Source organism: Sparus aurata, chromosome 22, assembly GCF_900880675.1.
Source record: "Sparus aurata chromosome 22, fSpaAur1.1, whole genome shotgun sequence".
NCBI classification, from domain to species: domain Eukaryota; kingdom Metazoa; phylum Chordata; class Actinopteri; order Spariformes; family Sparidae; genus Sparus; species Sparus aurata.
Genome location: NC_044208.1, coordinates 7043994 through 7067658, shown reverse-complemented (window position 1 = coordinate 7067658; position 23665 = coordinate 7043994). Strand labels below are relative to the sequence as shown.

At 38.7% G+C, this 23665-nt stretch overlaps 1 protein-coding gene across 2 annotated transcripts in view; it reads right to left on the bottom strand.

Annotated features, from left to right (window-relative positions):
* LOC115573761 (titin-like) overlaps positions 1 to 23083 on the bottom strand; it is a 53676-nt gene extending 30593 nt beyond the window's left edge. For both annotated transcript variants that reach the window (XM_030404708.1, XM_030404709.1), the window contains exons 1-11: positions 22832 to 23083; positions 19768 to 19989; positions 16912 to 17078; positions 13836 to 13873; positions 11758 to 11804; positions 11162 to 11298; positions 8234 to 8380; positions 6709 to 6767; positions 4137 to 4157; positions 332 to 525; positions 65 to 120 (exon numbers count right to left, since the gene is read on the bottom strand). In XM_030404708.1, the coding sequence (XP_030260568.1) occupies positions 65 to 120; positions 332 to 525; positions 4137 to 4157; positions 6709 to 6767; positions 8234 to 8380; positions 11162 to 11298; positions 11758 to 11804; positions 13836 to 13873; positions 16912 to 17078; positions 19768 to 19989; positions 22832 to 22895 (1152 nt within the window). In that variant the 5' untranslated portion in view covers positions 22896 to 23083. The remainder of the gene's footprint in view (positions 1 to 64; positions 121 to 331; positions 526 to 4136; positions 4158 to 6708; positions 6768 to 8233; positions 8381 to 11161; positions 11299 to 11757; positions 11805 to 13835; positions 13874 to 16911; positions 17079 to 19767; positions 19990 to 22831) is intronic.
* Positions 23084 to 23665: the final 582 nt, after the last annotated feature.

Below are 23665 nucleotides of genomic sequence, written 5' to 3'. Positions count from 1 at the left end.
TAAATCAAAAAATCCTCCTTTCCCGAGTCTATTTCTGTTGCAATTCCAAAACCTCTTACTGTACCTCATCCAATATTTCCACTGAGGAAGTTGATGTCAGTGCTGGAAGGAGGACTGCTTCTGTCAAATAAAAAAAAAAAAAGCAAAATGTATTTTTACACTTGAGATACATGAGTCTGATAAAATACCATAACTCATTAATACTCCACCAGTTGCTGGAGTGGACAGTACTAATATGAGACAAAAACAATTCATTTACAGTATTTAACAATAATTATTAAATATTTTTTATTTAAAAAAACAAAACAAAACAAAAAAGCCATTATTGTACCTGGTTCGAAATTCAGTGAGTCAAGATCAATTGGCAGCGAAGCCTCCTCGCGCAAAGCCTTGGTCACCATTTCCCTCAGTCCAGAGTTGTCTGACGAGTCTGGGCTGCCGGTCGCTGTCTCTGAATTCTCAGAGTTGATTTTAGGGGAATTGATCTCAAAGACGAGGGAATAGTGCACTGAGATTCCCCCTGGCCTGAAATGGAGATATTACCTCTCAGACTCAGAGTTGATGGCTGTAATTCTTCACAATAAAACATACTGATCATCTAATCTATGCCAACCGTCTGCTGATACACGCTTGCTGTTAAGGTTATTTTTTATTCTTTTGGCCACCAATGGTCCCTTAAATTCTTGTCTAATTCATCAGTGTCAAAAGTCCTGAAAATGTTGAATCTAACTCTGGATTAAAGGGATTCTAGATTCTAGATTCTTCTTCAGCATGAGATGCAGAGAAGCTTTCAGTTCAACACAGCAGGTGACAAACAAAGGTAATCAAAAGTCTTGTGGTGCTGCAGTAAGGAGAGGCTCATTCAGAAATACTATGCATGAAAATCTGTGACTATACTTCAAAAACATAAAGAGAGAGACTGCATCAAAGCTTCATCAGTATTCTGCACAGCTACTGTCATCAAGAGAGAAATAAGCTGATTTGCTGAGATGCGACTGATTAGAATAAAGATGATGTGAATTTCCTCGATTTTGTGAGAACTGATGTCTGCCAAACAAAGCACTTCTTCATTAGGTTGCAGCGGTGGTTCTGCGTCTGAAACATCCTCTGCATCACTTCGTTCGAAACTCAGACAGCTCTTTGTCTGGAGCGGACCTGATTGTGTCCCATATCTGAAAAACGTGGGTGTCCTGAATTTCACTGACTTAATATCCATTTAAGGCTTTCTTCATGGGATATTTCCTGCTGTTTTGGAGGCTTGCTACCATGTGCTGTCGCTTTATGTAAGTCATTGTGTAAAGGGTGACATGTCGTATGTGTCTACACCCACTTTTTGCTATTGAACATGCTACGCCTGTTGCCAATCATGTCGTCAGCTGGCACATATTCCAAAGCCTCTGTGTTGTTTTCTTTGTTCGTATTTCTGCTCTGATGAAGACAGGTGGTGTGGGCGTGTGGGTGCAGCTCACATATTAAAGGCTTTTTAACTTTTCAAGCAGAGAAATCTGCCTTGAACTTTTTTTCTGAGGTGATCAACCTTCCCTAACACAAGCAAAATGGCTTTATTCTTTTCCTTTCTGTCTTTGTATGTGCTCATCTTGGTTTCAAAGAACTCTTTTCATCTATCTGATATACAAAGCAGTACTCCTTGGCTGTTTTTTGTCTAGTCAAACAACCCTTCGAAAACCCTTCTTTTCCTTAATGACAACTAACCCTTCAAGCTCTCTTAATCACTAGGTTTTTATTAGGGCTGTCAAATCAATTAAAATATCTAATTGCGATTAATAACATGATTGTCCATAGTTAACTCACAATTAATAGCACATTTTCTATATGTTCCAAATGTACCTTAAAAGGGACATATGTCAAGTTGTTTACACCTTCATCAACATGGGAGTGGACAAATATGCTTGCTTTAAGGAAATGTATGTTTATTATAATAGCAACAATCCAAAACAATGACAATACTGTCCAGAATATTCTCCAGAATAATCTCAAAGGTACTGCATGCTCAAAAAAAATATGATGAAAGCACAACATGGCAAACTCAAGCCCAACATCAACAACAGATGGGCTTATTGACCTGAATGCAACATTCCTTGGTTATACTAACACAATATAGTGTCCAACTTTACACTTGTAAAGGTTAGCTAAACAATGCTAATCACCCTGCAAGCTGTAGCAACATATTTAGCTATCGCTGTTGAAAGTTTGTTGCATGTAGAGTTGTCCAGGCATGTGCATTGCAAACTATCGGCAAGGTCTGCCTTTGCCGAGGGGGAGGAGGGCTGTCTGCATCAGCTGTGTGTTTGGCTAGCAGGTGGGATTAACTCAGTTCACATCAAGAGAATCAACTGGCAGGACAGTTAAGCTGAACTTGCCATTCAAAAGACCGTTTTCTTTATGCATTTCTGCCCAAGGAGGTTTGTTTCTGCTTGCCATCCACAACGCTTCTGCTGCATCGCTTCCTCATTTCCCAAACTACGGGGTTGGCCGAGGGTCACAATAATTAATGGTTAATGCATTATTATCGCGTTAACATTGACAGCCCTAGTTTTCTTATTTACAAGAACTCCAATAACTAATGGAAGTGTGAACAGCACCACAGACAGTCACTCACTTTGAGGCACCAACAGCTTTTTATCCTCTGTCAACTAATGCCTTTGCTGCCCAGTTGCTAGAATAAAATGTTTTCATTGTGCGTTTCTGCAAACCACAGAAGTGTTGAATTTGCATGTTTAATGCGTGTCTTACCAAGACCAAAGTTCAAGATGGCTTTTTAGAATTAGTTAAGGGAGAGACCACTGTTCAAGAAGGCTTTTCAACATTTGTAAGCATGAACCAACTGAATTTGTTCAAACTGGCATTTTAACATCAGTACACATTAAACCGCTGGATGTTTTCAATGAGAGACCACTGTTAGAGGCTGTGTGTCAACATAGGTAAGCATGAAACCACTGGATAACTCCACTGATCGAGGCGTCATTTAAACACTAGTTGAGTGTGGGTAAGTGTTAAACCACCGGCTCTTTTTAAGGAGGGACCAATGTTGGAAGCAGCCTGTCAACATTAGTAAGCATGAAACAACTGGATATTTTCAGTGACAAGCCATTTTTCAAGCTAGTGGTCAACATTAAGTATAAAACCACTGGTTTACTTTACTTCTGGTTACTGTGTTTGTAGCACGAAGAAAGTTTGTAATTTAAGTCAAACTACAATCTTTTCCCTAACCAAGTGTTTTTTGTGCCTAAACACAGCGCCCTCAGAACATTAAACTGAAAATTTAACCTAAAGAAATGTAAAGTTACAATACAAAGAAACGTAGAGCTTCAACTTCTCTAGTACTTTCAGATGCATACAATGCCAACATTAATTCTGATTTTGAGTTGGATTTTTATGTTTATTACTTTTGCACTGGAGTAAAAAACTACTGGCAAAAACTGCATGTTGTACACACAAAGAAAAAAAATGTTTTGGCTCTAATAAGAACATATGATATATGTAGTCAACAGAATTATCTTCTTGATTTTTGCCCTGATCTTACAAAATTCTGTACATTTTTAAAGATCAAAATGCAAAACGCAACTCTGCAGTAGTTGTCTTTGTTTTTGTGAGTGCTGAAGTCTGGCAGACAAAAGCAGGAGGAGTTGTGAACCCTTCATAAGATTAGAGGACGAGCTCCCGCTGAGGCCTTGCCTCAGTGTTATTGGCCGTGACAGCGGCAGACACCACAGGGGAAGGCAAATTAACGGGGGGAGCAGCTTGACAATTACTGTATCCACAAGTCTTCCTGTTTCACTGCTCACCTGCCTCTTCTGATAATGAGAGAAAAGGCCAAGCGCTTTGATGAACTTTGGCCAAAAAAAAAAAGAAAAAGCTACACCACAGGCCTCTTGTTAACCTTAAACAAGAAAGAGCTTCACCGGGCAAATATCCTCTTGTCTCAGCAGTTATTTGGTCCGTGCAAGTCACTGTGCACTTTCTACTTTGAAATGTCTGGGTGGTTTTGGGTAAACTAATTCTCTTTTTGCATCAGATCCAAACAAAAGCTGAGCTGCACATTGGCAGGAACCTGCACAAACACACAAGGGAGGGCAGATAATACAGGAAATGATTCATCTCTCGGTGTCATTTACCCTTCAGTGTCCTGGGTCTCGCTTGCATTAGGGAGAAGAAAAGAAGGTATAAGAGCTGGAAATGAAAACTGTAACAGGAGGAAAAACACAAACAGAGTGAGGAAAAGCCACAATATGTGTAATTTCAGAACCCTTTTTTTTGTTGCAGAAAGCATTCTGAAAACTATGTGTAGAATCTCAAGTAATTCTCTGTATGTGAGACAAAATGAGTGACAAAGTTATAAAAAATGTTTTTGTTATAAATCCATTAGTTTAACAATTAAATCCTTTGTTAATCTGCTTCATCAGGACTATGACTCTAGTGTTTAATTGAAGTCACTTTAAATCCAAGGGATATAAGTGAGAACATTTATATCCAAGTCAGACTTAAAAAATACACAAGATTAAAATCCAACAATTTAGTCTTTAAAACCAAACAAAGTCATCCAAAAAGTAAAACTCCACGTCAAAGTGCCAAAATACAGCATGTATCTGAAGTATATAATTTCTACATTTTGAGAGCATTTGGTTCTTACCTCATTTGTTTGTGTAATTATGTGACTTAGCCGCTGAAATTTCCTCTTTAGAGAATGTAAATAAACATGATTCAATTGAAAACATTACCTCATCTGTGAATATGTGTGCCTGAGTCACAACAGATAATTTTCATCACCAATAGTGTTTGTTTATGCTGAAGACAACAACTCCCATGTTCCCACACTATGTCTAATGTTACCTCTGCCAAGGAGTTTATGTGTTACCCATGTCTGTTTTTTGGTTGGTTTGTCAGCAGGATTACACAAAAACAGATTTCCACCAAATTTGGATGGAACAAAGGATGGATCTTGGCCCAGAACAGAACCCATTAACCTTTGGTGTGGATCCAGATAAAGAGAACGGATCCAGGAATATTTTTCTCATTGTTTTCAACATTCAAGACATAGGGGGCCCTATTGAGGTGGTCTGTAGCGCATGGTCTAAAGTGCAGCGCACTAGTGCGTTTACGGCATACCAAGTCCAATTTGCTGGCAAAACAACAGATAATCTCAACCCAAAGTGCAGCGCACAGTGCGAAGAGGCAGTAGTTAGACTCTGAATTAGTTATGGGTAAATCCAACCCATTCGAGTGTCATCTCCTGTTCCCTTTTAAAGCCAGGTGCACCAGGACCTGCACATATCAAGCAGTAGCACTCATGTTGAGGGAAAGGATGTGGTCCTGCGCGGCTGGACCCTCTGCCCCACCATTTTACAATCATCTGTCCCATCAACAACTCTAGTTGACTGCATATGAAAAATAAACTGATGTCTAACCGAGTGTCCCTGTGTGTGTGCACGGATCTCAGTCCATGGATCAGGCAGGACAGGTCATAAAAAGTCAGCATCCTGATCAATAACAGGTGATGAGAGAGTGAAATATGTCCTTTATGACGAACATATTAATGACATTACCTGCAGCAGTCCTCCAGCAGCAGAAACTTTATGTGTTTCTTTACATTAACATTAGGCATTTGCACACAAGGACCAGCTGATAAACTTCACTGATTAATTAAAAGTCCTGACTTATTCCCTTTGGAGAGTTAATACCTTGCTTTTAGTTTTGTTAATTAAATGTGCCATAATATCTGTTACAGAACATCACTGCTGGAATTGGAATTGTTTAAAACAACTGAAAGCAGCCTCTCAAATCATACAATCTAGAGTGTATGAACGGTGTGAACCCGCCTGTGTAGGTGCATCTAATGCTTCCTTTAAACAGCAGGAAACAGACTGAGCTTTTGACTTGAATTGTGGATTGAAAAACCCCTGGTGGCAGAAATAACATACTCAGTGTTTAAGCTGTATTTGCAGTTATGATTAACATCTGTTTTATTTAATTGGCAATATTCCGAATCTTTTTCTTTAACAATGCCATCCATACTTAATACCTACTGCTTTCCTTTTTAAAAAAAAAAATGCCTAAGCTAGTTCTGACATTTTGGCAACAACTGAAAATCTTGTTTTATGTATTATATTATGATAAATTAACTGACTTTAGTTATCAAAATCTTCACGTTGTTATGTTGTTTTTTGCCGACCATTACAGGATATAAACAGAAAATTCTGTAAAAGCCATCCATTTTGAGTTCTTCTTAAAATTCTTCCACAGATTTAAAAAAAAATTCTTTACAATTCAAAATGTTTCTTTCTTTTTAAGAAAAACCTTTACATTCCTAATTTCTGGTTATGTTGTTGTTATGTAACAATTTCTGAATAGCAAAGAAACGTAGCTTTCCATTCTGCCAATTAATCTTGCTTCTCCTGAACAGTAGAGCAAGAACAGATCTCTGCTTTTCTATTCTGTCTGGTTCATCATGGAACAAAACATTTGCCTGCAGCAGCATCTGACACAATCCCAATGACAACCAGCCTCTTATCTATTCAAATTGCTGTCCATGCCAAACGATCTGCTCATTTAAAATTTAATGGAATTATGGAGGCTCAGTGGAATGCCTCGCCGCCACTGTGGCCACGGTAATTAACTGTGCGTACTCGCTCCTGTCTGCTCATTCAAACCATTTAATATTCAGATGTGTACTTCATGCTCAGGACTCACCTGATCCCCAGCACATGGATGGCTTTAAATCCTGGGAGTTCATCAAAAACATGCTGCATCTATAAAAGGAAAGGTGCTTTTAAATACCTGATATATCAGTCAAGATGGCTCCCATCATCACCCTCCTGTTGCAGAGGCTAATTCAATCAACTCTGAGCTTGTTAATAACCTGGCAGGATGCCAATGTGTCCTATATAAAAAGGACTGCATGAATGGAAAACGCTCATTGATATCTATCTTTGGGCGAGTAAGCACCTGGACACTCTTATGACATAATCGTCTTTACAGGCTCCGACAGGTAACATCCTGCTGCGAATCGCGTGCAACTCTGAATGATCCCGATGCCGTTTTAAGAGTCTTTTAATGAGGAAATAACACTGAAGGACTCAATTTCTCACCATGACTCTGATTGAGGAGCTCCCCAAAGAGAAATCACTCACAGAGAGAGAGGCCTGTGGGTAATCTGCTCCCTTTCTCTGGCCCTGTGGTGTAAGCTTCTTTACTATCAGGACAGACACAAGAGACTCGTGGAGATTGTGGCAGGTAGTAAGCGACATGCTGGATCAGACAGAAGAGGAATCCTAGCAGAGGGCATGAAATACTGCTAATAGAACAGACACAAGTTACTGTTTGGTAAGAATTAATGACCTGGTACGTATGTCTCTTATTAGCTGGTCAAGTTTACTTTCGTGAAGACTGACACAACAAAATCTACCTAGACCTGATGACCTCAGCCAACTTTGATCCAGTACAGACCATAAGCTCATCATGCTAACGCAGCACATTAATTACACCCTAGCTTTGTGTTTCAGTCCAGGGCCCCTCTTTGTTTAGAATAACAACAATAGAACAACAAAAATCACTTTCTAAATCCTCAACCTTTCTGATTATTTTCAGGTTTATCTGACATTATTATAGATTTCCAATGAGGTCTCAAACTTTAAACTCCACTGTATATTAGCTTGTTGGGTATCCTATTCTAAAAACAAGGATCATTTATATGGAGTTGGACCTGCCTTTGTAGCTTAAATAGCTGCCATACCTCTAGGAAGGTGTCGCAAAACATTAGCTTGGAGGAATTTGTGCCCAGCTGGCCAAAAAAAGCTTTAGTGAGGTCAATCAGTGATGTTAGATGAGAGGTCTGGCTCGCCATTGCTGTTTTAATTCCTCCCAATGAGTTTGAGGTCAGGCTATTTGAGTTCCTCCACATCAAACTCATCTAACCATGCCTTTTATGACTCTCACTTTCTGCACAGGGAAGTCTTCTTCAAGCCATCAGTCATAGAATTTTTAATTTCTGGTATGACAAAAAATATGGCAAAGAGCCCCAATTTTCACAAGGATTGTCTAAATTTTCAACAAAGATAAAGCATTTCTCAAAAACATAACTAATAAAGATAATATAATTTCACACACTGGCATTAGAGTGCATGTTCTGACACTGAACCCTGATAACAATAGACAAGACAAAGAAAATAGAAATTAAAAACAGGAAGGGGTTAGAGTTAGGAAGTAGAACTCCCACCTGGTCCTGCAGGTGATGAGCCAGGTCGATGTACTGAGGGGAGTCTGGATCATCCAGCAGCTCTCTGTAACCTGGATCGACCAGGTCGATGCTGAACTCCACAATCTGCTCCAGCGGACTCTCAGGGACCACATTAGGGAGAGAGTCCTGCAGGAGACATCACAAACACCCTCCACTTAATATACACTGTATGTTTACTGTGTAAACTTTACATTGTCATCTTTTGACACTCCAGCTGTTGCAATATTTTAGAAATGAGACTGAAATTCAGTGGCTTTGGCTTTTAATACTTGAACGAGCTAAAGGAGGAATTCACCCTTTGTCATGAAAGAAGAAATGTCAGTCTGAAAGAACAAGGAGAAGAGGGAAGGACTGAAGGAAAGACACTGAAGAAAGTAAAAAGGAAGAAAAAAAAGTAGGGAAAACAAAAAAATATATATGAAGTTACAAATACTCTATAAATACTATTTGAAAAATCCCCAATAATAAGATAACACAGATGCAGCTGCTTTGATTCTCTCCTCCCAACCAAAGACCAGAGCCAGCAGACTGGCAGACGCTTCCCAGTCACTGGAGTCCCCCCCTCCTGGGGGTTCGCCTAGATTCCACTGCATACATGTCCATTCATTTAATTGCAGGGTGTCACCATGAGTTGGTGTTTCCCTCTTACAAAAAACAGATACAGGATATATACCCTTAAAACTTAAACCTTAATTCTTCTACTCCATTGTGTCTCAAAGAATATATCTACTTTGATCCCTCGTAGGTTATATCATATAGGTTAAGCCACCCTGCAGCCCTAAAGTCGTGAAACCATTAATGCACTAATAGTAATAATTTGAGAATACACTATATGTATATTATCTGATATAGACCCTTTGATCTTCAGTCATGCAAAATGAAGACCCACTGTTTATTTATGTTTTAAATATTATCCTTCAGCAGGTATTTAATTTATAACAACCATGAGCTAGCTAAGCATTTTTGTGTTTATATGTGCAGTATTTATTCAGTTTGGGACATCCCCACAATCTCTCAGCATTGATGGCGGACCCAGCAGGGAGGAGATGTCATCATTGCTTCACCATCGCTCTAATGTGCCTTCAAAAGATGCAAATACAGTGGTTTCTTCTTTGTGTGGCGTAGGATTGCTTCTGACCTGTGTAATCCTCACATTTCTCATAATTTCAGAGCACTGAAAAGTCCAAAAGTAAAAATATTTATCAAAAAGATTGGTGTAATAGTTTCCAAATTCCACAAGATGTTTTTACCGCACAAAACATTCTGCTTCAAACAATATTTGTTGGCATTTAGCCTTTAAAAAAAAACATGTTCACTGTGGCAAAAAAACATTTGCTCTCAGATTTGCGCACACACTTGGCAGCGTGGCCTAGCAGTAATCCAACAGTATGAGAAATTACATCTACTACAAAAAACAAAAAGTGCTCTGTGTGGGAATCATACTCTCTCCCACACGTCAAATACTGTATGCCTATGATACAGTAAGAATGGCTGATTTCACGCTGAAGTAATGCTTCAGCCTCCATCATCACTGCTCATCCTGGTGGATAGATAAAGCACTAACCACTAGATAAACCAATAAAAAATCTCCTTTAACTAAAATACAGTCAAACTAAGCAAAAGCAAGGATGTTTAGTAAATGTTCTTTCCTTTTCCAACACCAGGAAATACAGATGAATCAAATGTGTTGAAATGTATCCTGGTTACATCACGCAGTACAAAATCACCACTGACTGAAAAAGATCCAGCTCCATCGTCACCATTCAGTGTTCAGTTTGGCTGAAGAAAGAGACTTGTGGGGTGAGAGGAGTAAAAATCTGCTCACCAAATGAGTGACAGCAAAAATTCTAACTGTTGTCGTTTGATAAAACAACAGCAGTTCAACCTGCATGTGGATCATCCTTAGAGGAATTCAGTGTCACAGCTCAGGTAAGGCTTTTTACAAACACCTGATCACACATCTCGACAGGAGAAAGCAGTAATTATCTCTGGAAAGTCACAAAGAACTGCTGCAACCATCTGCTGCTGGAACAAACAAACATGCTGGGAGCCAGAGCCAGCTGGGAGAGCACTAAATAAGTCCTTGTTACCTGCAGCAGCTAAAGTGGACAACCTGCAGAGAGTGGAACTATTTGACGCTGCAACTGGGAACCTTCCTTTGTTCACTTGCACTTTTTCAAAGTTGTTTTTCTAAAGTTACTTGTAGAAACACACCTCTCTGTGTACTGATCTCCTGACTTTGTGGCTAAAAAAAGGCCTTCGGTTTGCGTCGTTTACGGTTGCCCAAGCCTTCGTCTGCTGTCAGTCGAACAATGCAGTGCCCCCTTCATCAAAGGGGGTAACTGAATAACAATACGTAGCAACAGTGACAGACTAAATTTCTCTATCTCGTCAATTCTGCTTTTCCAACTTCACTTTCCTTCTGAATTTCACAAGTCATCAGAATCACGTGAAACAACCTTTTATATGAAATGTAGGTCAGTTATCCACTTTAACAATAACAAACTGAAATTCACAGCGGTTAAGTGAATAAAAAACTTGATTTCAAGGTTTTTCAATGTGTCTTATAGTATGGCACAGAATCCAAGGAAGAGATTGGATGGAGCTGCTCAGTGATGTGCAATAATCAAGTCGTTGTGGCATAAAATATTACATTCTGTTTATTTTATGTTGAAGGAAGACTTCTGGACATCATACATTAATTGCTGACTTGTAATTTAACTCCTACTGATGTATAGTTTCCAGGGAACACGTGCTTCTACTTGACTGTAACATTTCAAGCCCACAGAGGAGCCACCATGTCCTGTCACAAACCTCCTTGCTCAGCTTGTTTCCCTTTTGACTTGCTGCTGTAGATAAGAGCATCGACTAAATACCTAAAATGCAAATGTGAGTGCTTGTCGGTACCTCCTCAACCTCCTCAGCTGCCGGGGTCTGATCTGGGCCGTGGCTTGGAGAGGCAGTCACAGGGCTGAGAAGGATGGTGGTACTGGTGGGGGTCGCTGGTGGGGCCACTGACACGCTGGCAGTCTGAACCTCTGCACCTGAAGTGACATCAGAGTGACTTTAATCACAGACCAAATTAACAGGAGTGAAAGTCAAGCTGTCTGTGATGTATTCTCACATCTGTCGTGACGCAGTAAGGCACAAAATCCTTTTAAAGATAATTCAAATTGATTTGTTTGTTAGTTGTGGTAGAGCTGGTGCTTGTGGATAACTTACAGTCACACACTTCGTAGTGATGAGTTTAATACAAGGACAAGACTCAGCTCACACACAATATTAATTTATACCAGTCTAAATTCTGTATTTATTACTCCAGTCATAAAGAACTTGACATAAACACAAAAATCAATGTACTTGGCAGTTCATGTTGTCATATTTACAACATACCATATATCCAAAAGCAGCAGATATTTAGAATGTAATCAAAACATTGTGAAAATTAGTAACAGTAGTAATTTAAAAGCAGTGTTTGTATAAGATAATTACAAATATTCTACCTTCGATTTCCAGGATCTCCTGTGTCGGTGCAGGAGTCACCACTTGTCTGTGGAAGAGGCAAATAAAAAGTTCTAAATTCTGTGGATTTAACCTATGAAGTAAAAAGCTAATGTTATGTTACAAACAGACTACATCACAGTCACATTACTTAAATGTCACCACCACTAAGTGTCTCACTACACAATTTCTATGCACGTTTTCCATAAACTGATCAATGCAGAAGTTGTAACATTAGCATTAGGATAGTTTGTAACTACAGTTGACCTGTGAAGATGGACTTGTGAGTAGATGAGTCTCCGTGTTTGCTGTGATGACGCGGAATGTCCCCGGAAACCTCCGTAGTCTCATTCAGACACTTGTTAGCACTTTTTAGACACTTAAACGCTTTTTCACTCTGACGTGGTGTATACATCAACTTATTTTATGTTGTCACATAAAGCGTGAAAATCTCTTAAGCTTATAAGAACAACAGATTTTATTTTAGACATTTAACCAAAAATACATTGACCTGAGTCGAGGGAACTAGAGGTGCAAAAACACCAACTTATTTTACAGGATTTAAGACTCATCACTGAAGCACCTGATATGACATTCCAGTGCACTGTACTGCTGTAAGCAAAGGATCAGAAGAAAATATCAGTAGCACAGCCTGGACTGACTGAGTAGCTCATTTTATGTTCAAAAGCATCCTTTGTGTGTAGGACTGAAGCAGCACTCTAAGTGCTCAATGTTGCTGTTTAGTTGTGATGAGCCTCTTTCTTCCTCAACTTCACTTCCTTTTGCTGCACTTTAGAATCACTGGCTGTGAATCTTTTATTGAATCTCAAACTGACAACATCATAAAGCGTCGAGTCTTGATGTGTGTTGGAATTTGCAAAAACAACAGTATGAGCAGCAGTTTTGATGTACGTCGTAGGTCTCTGGAAGCAAAATGCAGAGAACATGCCACATGCCTCCCACTTGGTCTTATGACCAAACACAACTGGAGTACTTTCATTACAACACTTTACATTATAAGTTCATTTTGAGAAGCTTACTTTACTGTAGCAGCATTTAAGAGCAATTCATGAATTCATTCATTTTATTTATTAGCAGGGGATCCAAATATATCCAAAGATATCTGAATGCAAACTGCAAAAACAAAAACAGCTTCCTCTGCAATGGATGTTCTCGTCCTGTGATTAACGGGGTTATAAATGTTTTTAATGAACGTAAATAGATCTTGTATAGCCTTGTACCTTTTCTATCAAGAGCCACACTTGAGTGAACCATCTTGACTCATCATAACTTCATGTCTAATTATAAAGATACAGAATTCGGATCATGATATATCCGTCCGTTCATGTTTAACACAGTTAACTATCCTTTATTCTTTGAGGTCAAAGATGAGGACGAATATCATTCTCTAGAGCAGTGTAACTGAGCCGGTTCTCTTCTGTCTGTGGAAACAGTTGAACGATTCCTGGTTATTAAAAAGCCTGTAATTCTTCTGCTGAGGTGATTACAGAGAAAAGAGCCCGAGCCGTGCTAGTCTGATCATTTCTCTGAGCAGGCCTGTGTCCCCAGAACACCATGGATTCAAATGATCATCCTCATATCTCCAGAGTCACGTTTCCATTTACACATTTATGAAATCGCTCTGAACAGAATGATGAGGAGGAGGAAGGAGAGGAAAGTGGATTTAAAAGTTAAAACATGATTCAGAGAGACTAGAGGAAATGGCTATGCCTTCATATTCTCATGAGTTTCATCACTTCCAAGTCTGATTAAAGTCTTGATGTGATATCTAAAACAAGGATTTATCAACTAACTATACATTTATGCAAATGATGCCGTCTTGTGTTTAATGCCCCACAAATCAGTTTGGGATCTCGGGGCTTCTGGAGACTTGGATTACACCGCAAGGGCTGTATGGAGCAATTTTATGTTTTAGTGGTTGTTCTTTACGTTTTAAATTGAGATAATGACGGAATTTTACTTTTTGGCAGAACCTTTTGTTTTAAGCTAAATAAGCGAATTAAAGTTTGTATTATTTGTGTGCATGTAGTCAGCAACGCGGTCACGTGTCATAACGTACCGTCTTGGAGGCCTCTGGTCTCTCCTGCGGTTCATCCTCTGTAAACAATCAAAAAGGAAACATGAATTTACTGTGAGTGACACACAAACACACTTTAATACTAACTGACCTCATGACTATCTTGTCTGTGATGATGATATCACGTGTCAGTGACTACTTACATATTTAGGTCGACCACTGATCACACAGCTGATTGACTGCTTTGTCCAATCATATATTATTTTATTTATACTCAGGACTGGAGTTAGCGTGAAAGTAATCGTCCAAATGATCAAATTACCTGTTTTGTGTGTGCAGTGGTTTTAAAACTCCATTCTGCTGCAGCCACTTCTGAAGCCTTCAGGGAGTTTTCAAACATTTTAGGGCATAAAACCTATTAAATCTCCACAGTATGATTTCAAATATGAGCATGGAGTCAATGAGGAAACAAAACTTTCTTCTCTGTGGTTTTGTTTAAGACTTAGTTTACCAAAACCGATAGTTCAGAGCATAAATCTTTAGTTGAGAGTCAAACTATTTTCTTTCTTCTTGACGAGGCCATGTGGCAGTGAGGATGAATGTGCCGACAGTGACATGTTTGCATGTTTACTGAAGAATCTACGACACTAATGCTGGTCAACAGTCAACAACGGTAACACCATCCAGCATCTCGATGGTTTACAGTTTTATAGAGTTTCACAGGTTTGATTGCCACAGGTCACAAAATCATCAACCGCATACAAACAGTCCAACAGAGAAGCTTCATGAACTACTATCAGTGACTCACCTGTTACCTTTTTACAGAATACTACTTTTTTACTTCTATTTTTTCACTTCACTAACTTATAACCACCATTCAGATATATCATAATTTTGCTGTCACTGGGCTGGAGGCAAACTCCTGTTTTAACTCACATTCTGTGACTCACATTCCACATTGTTAGCATATGTGCTCTGTGGAAAACAAATTACTCTGCACCTCAGAGCTGAGCTGCCTTCAAAATCTAATAGGAATAATCCAATATGCTAATGTTCCTTCTCAAGCCTCTTTCAGTTATGCAGGTGTCAAATTACTTTCACATAACAACTGTACCAAATCATACAATGTTGGAGGAAATACAATGCTGGCAGGATTAAGTTACATTAGAAAATCTAACCTTAACAGGGTTAGTGTCCAAGTGTCTAAGCTACCTCAGTGTACTATGACTGAGATGTTTCCGCAATCTACCAGGTGTTGAAAGTAACGATATATATTAGGATCCCTGTGGTAAGTGTTATTTTAACAGGTAATAAGACCATTTACAGTTCTAGTGAGATGCTTATTTACATCATTGTGTGTCATTACTATTCAAGTGTTTATAACAGAATCATGAATGCATTAATTATCACAGTAGAAGACATCAATTAACAACAGTTAGAGTATACAGGGCCCGGGTTTACAAAAAACAGTCCCCCCCTCCCAAGTATTTTGATATTTTTATGACATTTCATACTTTTCATTTCCTGGCAATGTTTTGGCAAGTCTTAATGTTTGCCAAATATGTTTTCCCAAATAACTTAATTTTGTGCTCAAAGTCACTACATTTAAGCTGTTGCTAATGTCGAATAATAACGTATAGTAGAATCTGGGAGTGATACGTCATCCTCTGGTTAAATTAAAAAAACTTTATTTGTTCCTGGGGAATTAAAGGCACGTGGAGTAGTTGTACACATACACAAACAAGTCAGCACGTTAAATACACAAAAAGCAGCACGGCTCCTTTAAGATACAGGGTGGTGTGTACTGTGTGAGTGGTCAAGCAAGAGAGATAGCTATGGTGACTGTGTTCAGAGAAGACCAGTGTTTTCAACCACAGCAGAGGGAAAGTTTAGCAGAAAAATTGTCTTCTCAATGCAAAAAGATCTTCTGTTTGAGTGACGGCTAGCATTGTCCCTGCTAATATTCATGCTGCTGGTCCACGCTAATATATCGATGCTCTCACTAATCCTTGCTTGTGATGTGATCTTGCTATGCTAGTCTGGCTGCGATGTTAATAACTACGCAAGACTATTAACCACTCCCTCATTTTCTGTTTTAGAAAGAACATCGACCATTAGACAGGAAGAAAAGCTGACTGGAGGGAGGCTTTAGGCAACTTCTGCTTATGATTGTTAAGAAAAGTCGTCTAAGTTTTAGAATTGTCTGTAATTCCATTACAACATTAATTGACTTAGACCAACTTTTACGTCATTATTACGCTTAACAAAGCTTTTTTGTTGCTTTATTTAGATTAATACATACATTATTATGCATTTGTTTACAGTTAATACTGCTTTCTGCAAGGACAATGCCTTATCATAATTAATATGTCTTTTATCATTCACTTATTAACAAGTTTTTAAGAATTTTTGTTAACATCCAATCAACATAAAAGTCCTTAAAAGAGTTTGTAAGTGTATATTAAAGGATTTATTCATCATAATGAGACACTGTTTTTGCTTTAGAGCCAGTAGCTGCAAAAAGCCGATTTAACTGCTAATAAAGGCATAATTAATGATGTATTCATCTTAATTAAGCAACAAAAAGCTTACTAACGGTTAACAGTGACATAATAGGTTAGTTAAACTCAACATCTTTGTAATGCTATCATAAAAAATTATAAGAAGCTCAATGCTTTTATTAACAATCGTGCAGAGTCTATAAACTGTTAACAAGTGCTTGTAAATATCATATAATCTAACAGGCATGTTTATGCTACCATTATTAATACAGCATTATAACACATAATGTCACGCATATAATAGGACTTATAAGGGCCTTATTACCTATTAACCAAAGCTCATTACAAGGACTTTAATATAAAGCGTTACCATGCTGTCTAACCGTAAAATACTCTCACTCATGCTTTAGTTTACAGGACTGTGCAGTAAAAACAGATGACCAATTTGACAGTGAACGTTTTGTTGAATGTAAATCTAGAAATTTCATCTCTATGCCATAAAAAATTATCTTATATGACACATTCACATATTTACAGGACTTCTCTGGTGAGATGTCTAAACATTGTCTATGTTTGTGGCGGCTTAGTGTTCTTTAAGCCCGTTGTGATTTTCTTACCCTGTGAATCATGCTCATATGCTCCTCGGCGCTGCTGAAGTTTTTGGCCAGGTCGGAGATGCAGAGTGACTCGTGTTGACACGTGTGAACCCACATCTGGTACTCTGACGTCCCGGGGATCCTGTCGAAGAAGATCCTAAACGCCTCCCACACAGCCTCCTGACAAACTGACCAAACACACACACACAGAGAGAGCAGCTTCTTAGACTTTCGGTGGTAAATACACTGTTGCCAGGAGCTCCTCTACACAGTAACAATCTGTTCCACACTCTAAACTACAATAAATGAGCCTGTGACAGATTCCCAGTCGTTCAGCACTGTATTTCTCACAGATCCAACTGGCAAAAGTGGCTGTTTCTTAGCAGGATTTTTCTATGAATTGTTAACAGATTTGTCTCTTACTTGTGTAGCTCATTTCAAAAGGCATCAGTTCAATCTCAAACCACAGCATTAAAAACACCTGTTTAAATAGACAGGTGCTGGAGGATTAAAAAAAAACTGTCATTTCTGAATAACTTTTGAAGCACTAATCCTCTCCCAACACTTTAAAAACTCACTTAAAGCAGAGTTTCTACTTTTTATTTGCATTGTTGTATTTCTGCTGCCTGCAAAATTCACCCATTCTCAGACAAAGCACATGTAAAATGGGAACTTTAAACGAGTCAAACTGAAACTTCAGCTTCTCATGAATCAAATGGTGTACAGCAAGTGAAGGTAACTGCTAGGATAAGGTAGGAAAACTAAATAAATACAGGAGGGTCAGTCTTTGAGAGTTATAACCTTTAATATTTCCAATATTTTAGTTTATTTTAAAGAATTCCTTCAGATTGTACATATTACTTTGTATCAGAGAGCGATAAACCCCATACAGTAATTAAATTAAGTAAAAAAAAATCTCTGGCACTTCAAGCTGGATTCAATCCTACCAGACTGAAAGGAGTAAAGAAAAAGTCTGCCCAGTAGAATGCCGGAAACAGATCAATCAGAACCTTATCCAGGCTGTAAATTGAAGTTTAATCAATGTTGTGTGCTTTTGATAAATTCTAAGGTGTCAGCTGAAAGCGAGTTTATGATGAGAAAAACACCTGTTAGAAAGCCTGACAAGCTGGAAAATTCCAATTTAGACACAGATGAAGAGGTCAAAAGGCAGAACGATAGAGAAGAAAACAGACAAGATAAGATAAAATAGATATTTGCATTCACAGTCATCAGTGGAGATAAAATAAAATAAAAAAAGCTAATGTGCAGAACAGAATCAAACTGTCAAACCCAGTTTGTACAGAAGTGTGTTACATTTACTTTAACCCCATTAAGGAGCATTAACACAATATGAAGCAGCACTGCACTTCATAAATACACGGTGTCAAATGTGTCACAGGACTGAACACCTGTTTGCCGGGAGCAAGCTACAGAAAACTGCCTTTTGGTTCGGTGATAAAAAAAAAAAAAAAAAAGCTGTAAACTAACAGCTTCATTTACTTTTCTCTGTCCGGGATGTGACAGAAACAAACTTGTTACTGTCAACCTGAGTGAAGGAGGTGAAGGAGTCACTTCATCACTCCTGACTGGTCTGACTGCTCAGCTGTTTCCTGAGGTCTGACCTGGTCCGGCACCTTCGTCACACGTAATGTCCCTCCACTTCCTCCGTTGGATTTTTCTCTTTTGGGATGTATTAAACTGATTTGACCTGATTTCAAAATTTGATTTTTATTCATCATATTTATGTTTAATTTTAATGAATCGCTTTTTAGCAATGGTCCAACCTCGAGCCAAAAATATGCTTATTTTCTTGTCATGTTTTGAAAAAGAAAACATCTGGGCATAATTTGACCGAAGTGCAAGTTCAAATTAACCTGTGGTAATGACTCAGATAATTCATTAATAGATCTGGACTTTATTTTTTATTTTTTTATTGCTCAAACGCTGTTGTCTGACAGCAAAATTCCATCTTTGGCTTACCAGAAACAACAGAAACGGGAGGATTTAACTGCTATATTAGTTAATGCTTTAATGGATTTAGTTGCAGTAGTTCTTCAATTAATGCAGTTTCACATTGATTTCCAACTTTCCATTCAGCTTTATTTCTCATCAAACTGGAGTGGGTTAAAGTGGGTTTATTTCACAACAGCCTGACATTTGAGTCACCTTTCAAACCTTTACAATGCAACAAATGACAAAACTTGACATTTTCCTTTTCATTGACGCAACTCTTTTATAGTTTTTCTTTTTAGCGTTTGAATTTCAACAGGTGCAGCTCATCAGTGCAACACTTTCTGCTGCCAGCTGGGATGTCGGGATGTCAGGATGTCCTTGAGTGCTCCAGAAAAAAGTTAACAAGAAGGCCCCTGTGTTAGCAACAACGAAAATCAGCTGGATTCAATCCTACCAGACTGAAAGGAATAAAGAAAAAGTCTGCCCGCTGGAAAGCAGGAAACAAATCAATCAAAACCTAATCCAGGCTGCAGAACATTTTGGTTTAATCAATGTTGTGTGCTTTTGTTTAAAATTCTGAAGGTGTCAGCTCAAAGCGAGTTTATGAAAAGAAAAACACCTGTCTGCTGGAAAAATGCAGAAAATATAAGTTTTAAGTGTTTTGTTCCCCAGCTACTTCAGTTGTTTAGAAGAATGCTGCAGCACTGTTTTTTTTGAAGTTCCAGAAATGTTTTGTGGACTACATGACTTCACCTGACTTTCCATCAGCATAGGTGGAGGAGATAATGCTTGGATTTTCATTTCTGGGTGAACTGTTCCTTAAAGCATAGCCAGACTTAGGGACTCATTGTTAACACTGGCCAGTTAATAGATCTCTGTAACTCTGTGATTGTGAGTTGGCGTGTTGTTAGTTGAATAAAGTACCTCTGAGCTGGTAATAAGCCTGGTGGCTGGCGAGCACTTGCTCAATGGTCTCCTGGGGGCAGATTCTCACTCCGGAGTGCAGGAACACCGACCTCTTCGATCGACGTCTGACCACTTCAAACCCTGAACCTTCGGTTTCTGTGGACGCCTTCAGCAGTTTCATCAGACCTCCAGGGATAACGGCCTCCATTTTCACGCTCGAATCAAGCCTGATGCTGCTCTCTAACCAGGAAACAGACAGGAAATGATTGAGGGTCAAACTCAGTGCAGACCAAATCCTGGTCAGATCCAAATCCTTGGCATTTGTTGAGAGCGACAGATGGCTGTGTTTGCTACAAAGGGACAAACTGTTAATGTCACAAGATTTAGGCAACATTTGAAGACGTAAAATTGGATTTGGTGTCCGTTTCTGTCACTGACAACAGAAATGACACCATTTACTGTAAACCCCCCACTAATAATCTCACGTCACACATATCATGTTGGATCAGATCATGACTAACAGGCTGGTGTGATTTCTGCAGTTGTAGTAATCAGCTGCTGTGTAATATGATAAGAACTGATTTTGACCAAAATACACCTCATGCATTTCATATAAAGAATAGAAACCAGAGTCTAATATTCTATCAATTTTTTATAATCATCTGACTGGGTTGTTATTCATGCAAAATGCTAAAGATATGTACTTGTTCTAGCTTCTCCAGTGTCAAGATTTTTTGTTATACTCTGCTTTATATCGTTACAAACTAAATCGTTTGGAGTTTCAGGGCTTTTTTTGGAGAACAATACAAAACTTTAAAGACTTCACTATCGGGTTTTTTCCCCCTTTTATTTCTGACATTTTATGGACGAGACAGCTAATCATTTAATAAGTCGTTAAAAAAACTGTTCATAAATAGAGCATCAATTCACGTTGCACACTTTTGTGTTTGTTCTTGTCTTAATTCCAAGAAACAAAGACTCCAGTAATTGATTTGTGTTTAACATTTTGAGCAAAAACTGCCAAAATATTCATTTTCATATTCTTAACCTGAACGTGTTGCAACATGATCAGTTTGTAAAATTAGGAAATAATCGCACCATCAAATTTTTGTTTAAGGCTGCCTGTTCCCTCCTCATGTTGCCAAGTTTCAGTATAGAGTACAGAGTATAAAGATCAGTCTCCCACTGAGAAACGAATCAGTCTACTAGAGGAAATATGAAGATATACAACCAATATGGGTTTATTTGTTGCCTGTTGTCATTATGCATGTAAAATTAATGTTTTCAGCTTTTGGACAAATAAAATATGCAATCAGAGTTCATCTTTTAGCTTTGAGAAATCATTTCCACCATCTTCACCACCTTTTATGACATTTCATAGTGAAAACATTAAATCAGTGTCAATTATTATTAGTGTCATCAGTGCGGCACTGTGACAGTTCTAAAGAGGGAATGGTTTCATATGAAGTCCCATTAAACGTAAAAAAAAAAAAAAAAAAAAAAACATTGTCAAAAAGTGAAGCAGCCGATTACTGTCATTGGGAAACGGTCAAATATATCAAACAGATAGATGTGAGGACATTAAACAGTCAGTGATTTTACAGCTTTAACTGGTGGAGAATATCAAGAGCCACTCCTGCATAGTTTTCTTGCCAAAAAATGAGAATAAATAATACAATGTGTATCACCCAATCATCACAGTTCTTTAGTTACCTAGCAAGCCATGACGAAGTATACCTTCCTGACAGATTTTGCATTTAGTTTATTTGTGTAATTGAGTTTATTCATCATTTTTTAGCTGATTCAAGTTTCAGTTTCATTTACATTGATGCAAAATATGTGCACATAACTTGCCACATCTGGACTCCTCTTACTTACGTACCAAACATTTTTGTATGAATTGTTCTCACGTAAGGATCAGTGTTTTATGCCAGTTTCCTTTTCTAATTCTCCTCTGGGATCTCAAAACTAGAAGCTTGTTTAAGTTTTTTGAGCTGTTCTCTGTACAAGAGGACATAGTATACCACACAGCACAGAAACAAGATAAACCTTAGATGCACCGGGACACATAAAAAGTCAAATAGGTGTGAAACCATCAGTTCTTTGGTAGAAATTGGCAAAAATGAAAACAATGACTGTGATGTATTTATGAATTTCCTTAACTTACATTTACCGGCTGGTTATAGAACTGTTGTTTCCTTTGTGTTATTTGTGGACATTATCGGAGTGGAGTTTAGTTATATCAGCCTGACAGGGTTCTAGGTTCACTCTCCCTCCTTATGCATACTCGTACAAAAAATATGAGCTCTTACTGTACATCATCGGGGCTTTGAATAGACGCATCTACCCGGTGTACTGTCTGTATGTGTTAAACACACAGTCTAGCAGATATATTTAGGACAGCATTAGTTACAGTGGGTGTTGTAGCTCAGCAAGCGGCCTACGTATTGATGCTTTTAGAACAAACATAAGAAATGTTTCGCAGTGAAGGTGAAACTTTTTTCACCCGAGATGATTCAGACGTTGCAATACAAAACCTGATAACCCCCCTCTCTTTGTCATGTTTAGAGGCTTTTGTAATAAATAAGTCAGGAGAGTACTGTAATTCAAATTGTCAAGCTGTCACCAGGCTGGCAATAAATCTACTAAACTGTGCTATCATCCCCTTTCCATTTTCATTTGCATTGTGGACATGTTTGCACATATCCGTGGCCGGTCATAAATACTGATTTCACTTTGGCTGCGGTTCAGAATAAGACAAAGACAAAGGATTTACTGAAATGTGTTGCCCTTTTATGATGCATTTAAGCCTTTCTGTTTTCTCTGGTGAAACAGTGACAGTGTCCAACACCTCAGTGATTTCGCAGCCAAGTACTTACGCAATCGTAATAGGCTTTGCTTTAGTACGTGTACAGGCAGTCTTACTCTTCAAATACTTATATCTACCTGATTCTATCTATTCGGAAGCGCAAACTTTATTCTATTTGTAAAGAATAAAAGTTTAAAAGCATGTGAAAGTTGTAGAGGACCTCAGGGGTCAAGGCTCGGAGGATTGTGGCTGTGTAAACAAAACAAGGCTTACTTTTAATTCCAGCAGCTTGTGAAGCGAAGACAAACAGCAGCACAAGTCCAAATTCCCACTGCATTATGAAGGAAGAGTTTCTAAAATATGAAGGTCAAAGTAAGTCCAGCAGGGTGAGGGGAGGTGGGAGTGGGGTTGTCCTCTAGCTCAGGTGGAGCTCATGGGTGCAGTCAGTCGGGATTGCAGGTCGTCTGAGAAGGCAGATCTTTTGAGGCCCTAAGACGCGGTTGAAACACTCTTAATGAATCCAAGGATGTGCATCTGATAGAGGAAGGCGTTCCTCCTGCCCAGGGGGATTGTGGGACAGCGGGAGCTGTAAGTGTGGCACGAGTGACGAGGTTAAAAAAGTAGGCACCGTTTCGGGAATAATCTGTTTATCTACTGCTCAGACATAATCCGTCTTTACCCCGCGGCCCTCACAGCGCTGGCGTCATCCTGTTAGTGGCTTTCTGGGGGCATCTGTCAACGACGGTGACCAGTTTGTTTGGCACACCTCCTCCCGGCCCATCAGGACACTTTACACTGGTGTTTTCCTGGGTGGGTTTTAATCTTAGCAGTAAGGATGTGACCCAAGTCTCCTGTAAACTGGAAGACTTGTTCTTATCCAGTAACATCTTCAACTCAGCTCCAGCCTGTCAGCTGTTACTGGTCTCTGTGGTCCTTATAAGCACATCATCCTGGAGCGAGAAACACGTGTCAGACTAAAGGTGACTAGCACGTTAAACTCCTGGTTTCACTTATTTAAATCCTCATTGACTTGTTGTATGCGCAATTTTTATGGCACTGGATTTGCTGTTTTTAGCAATCTGTTTCTATTGTTAAATCTTGATCTGA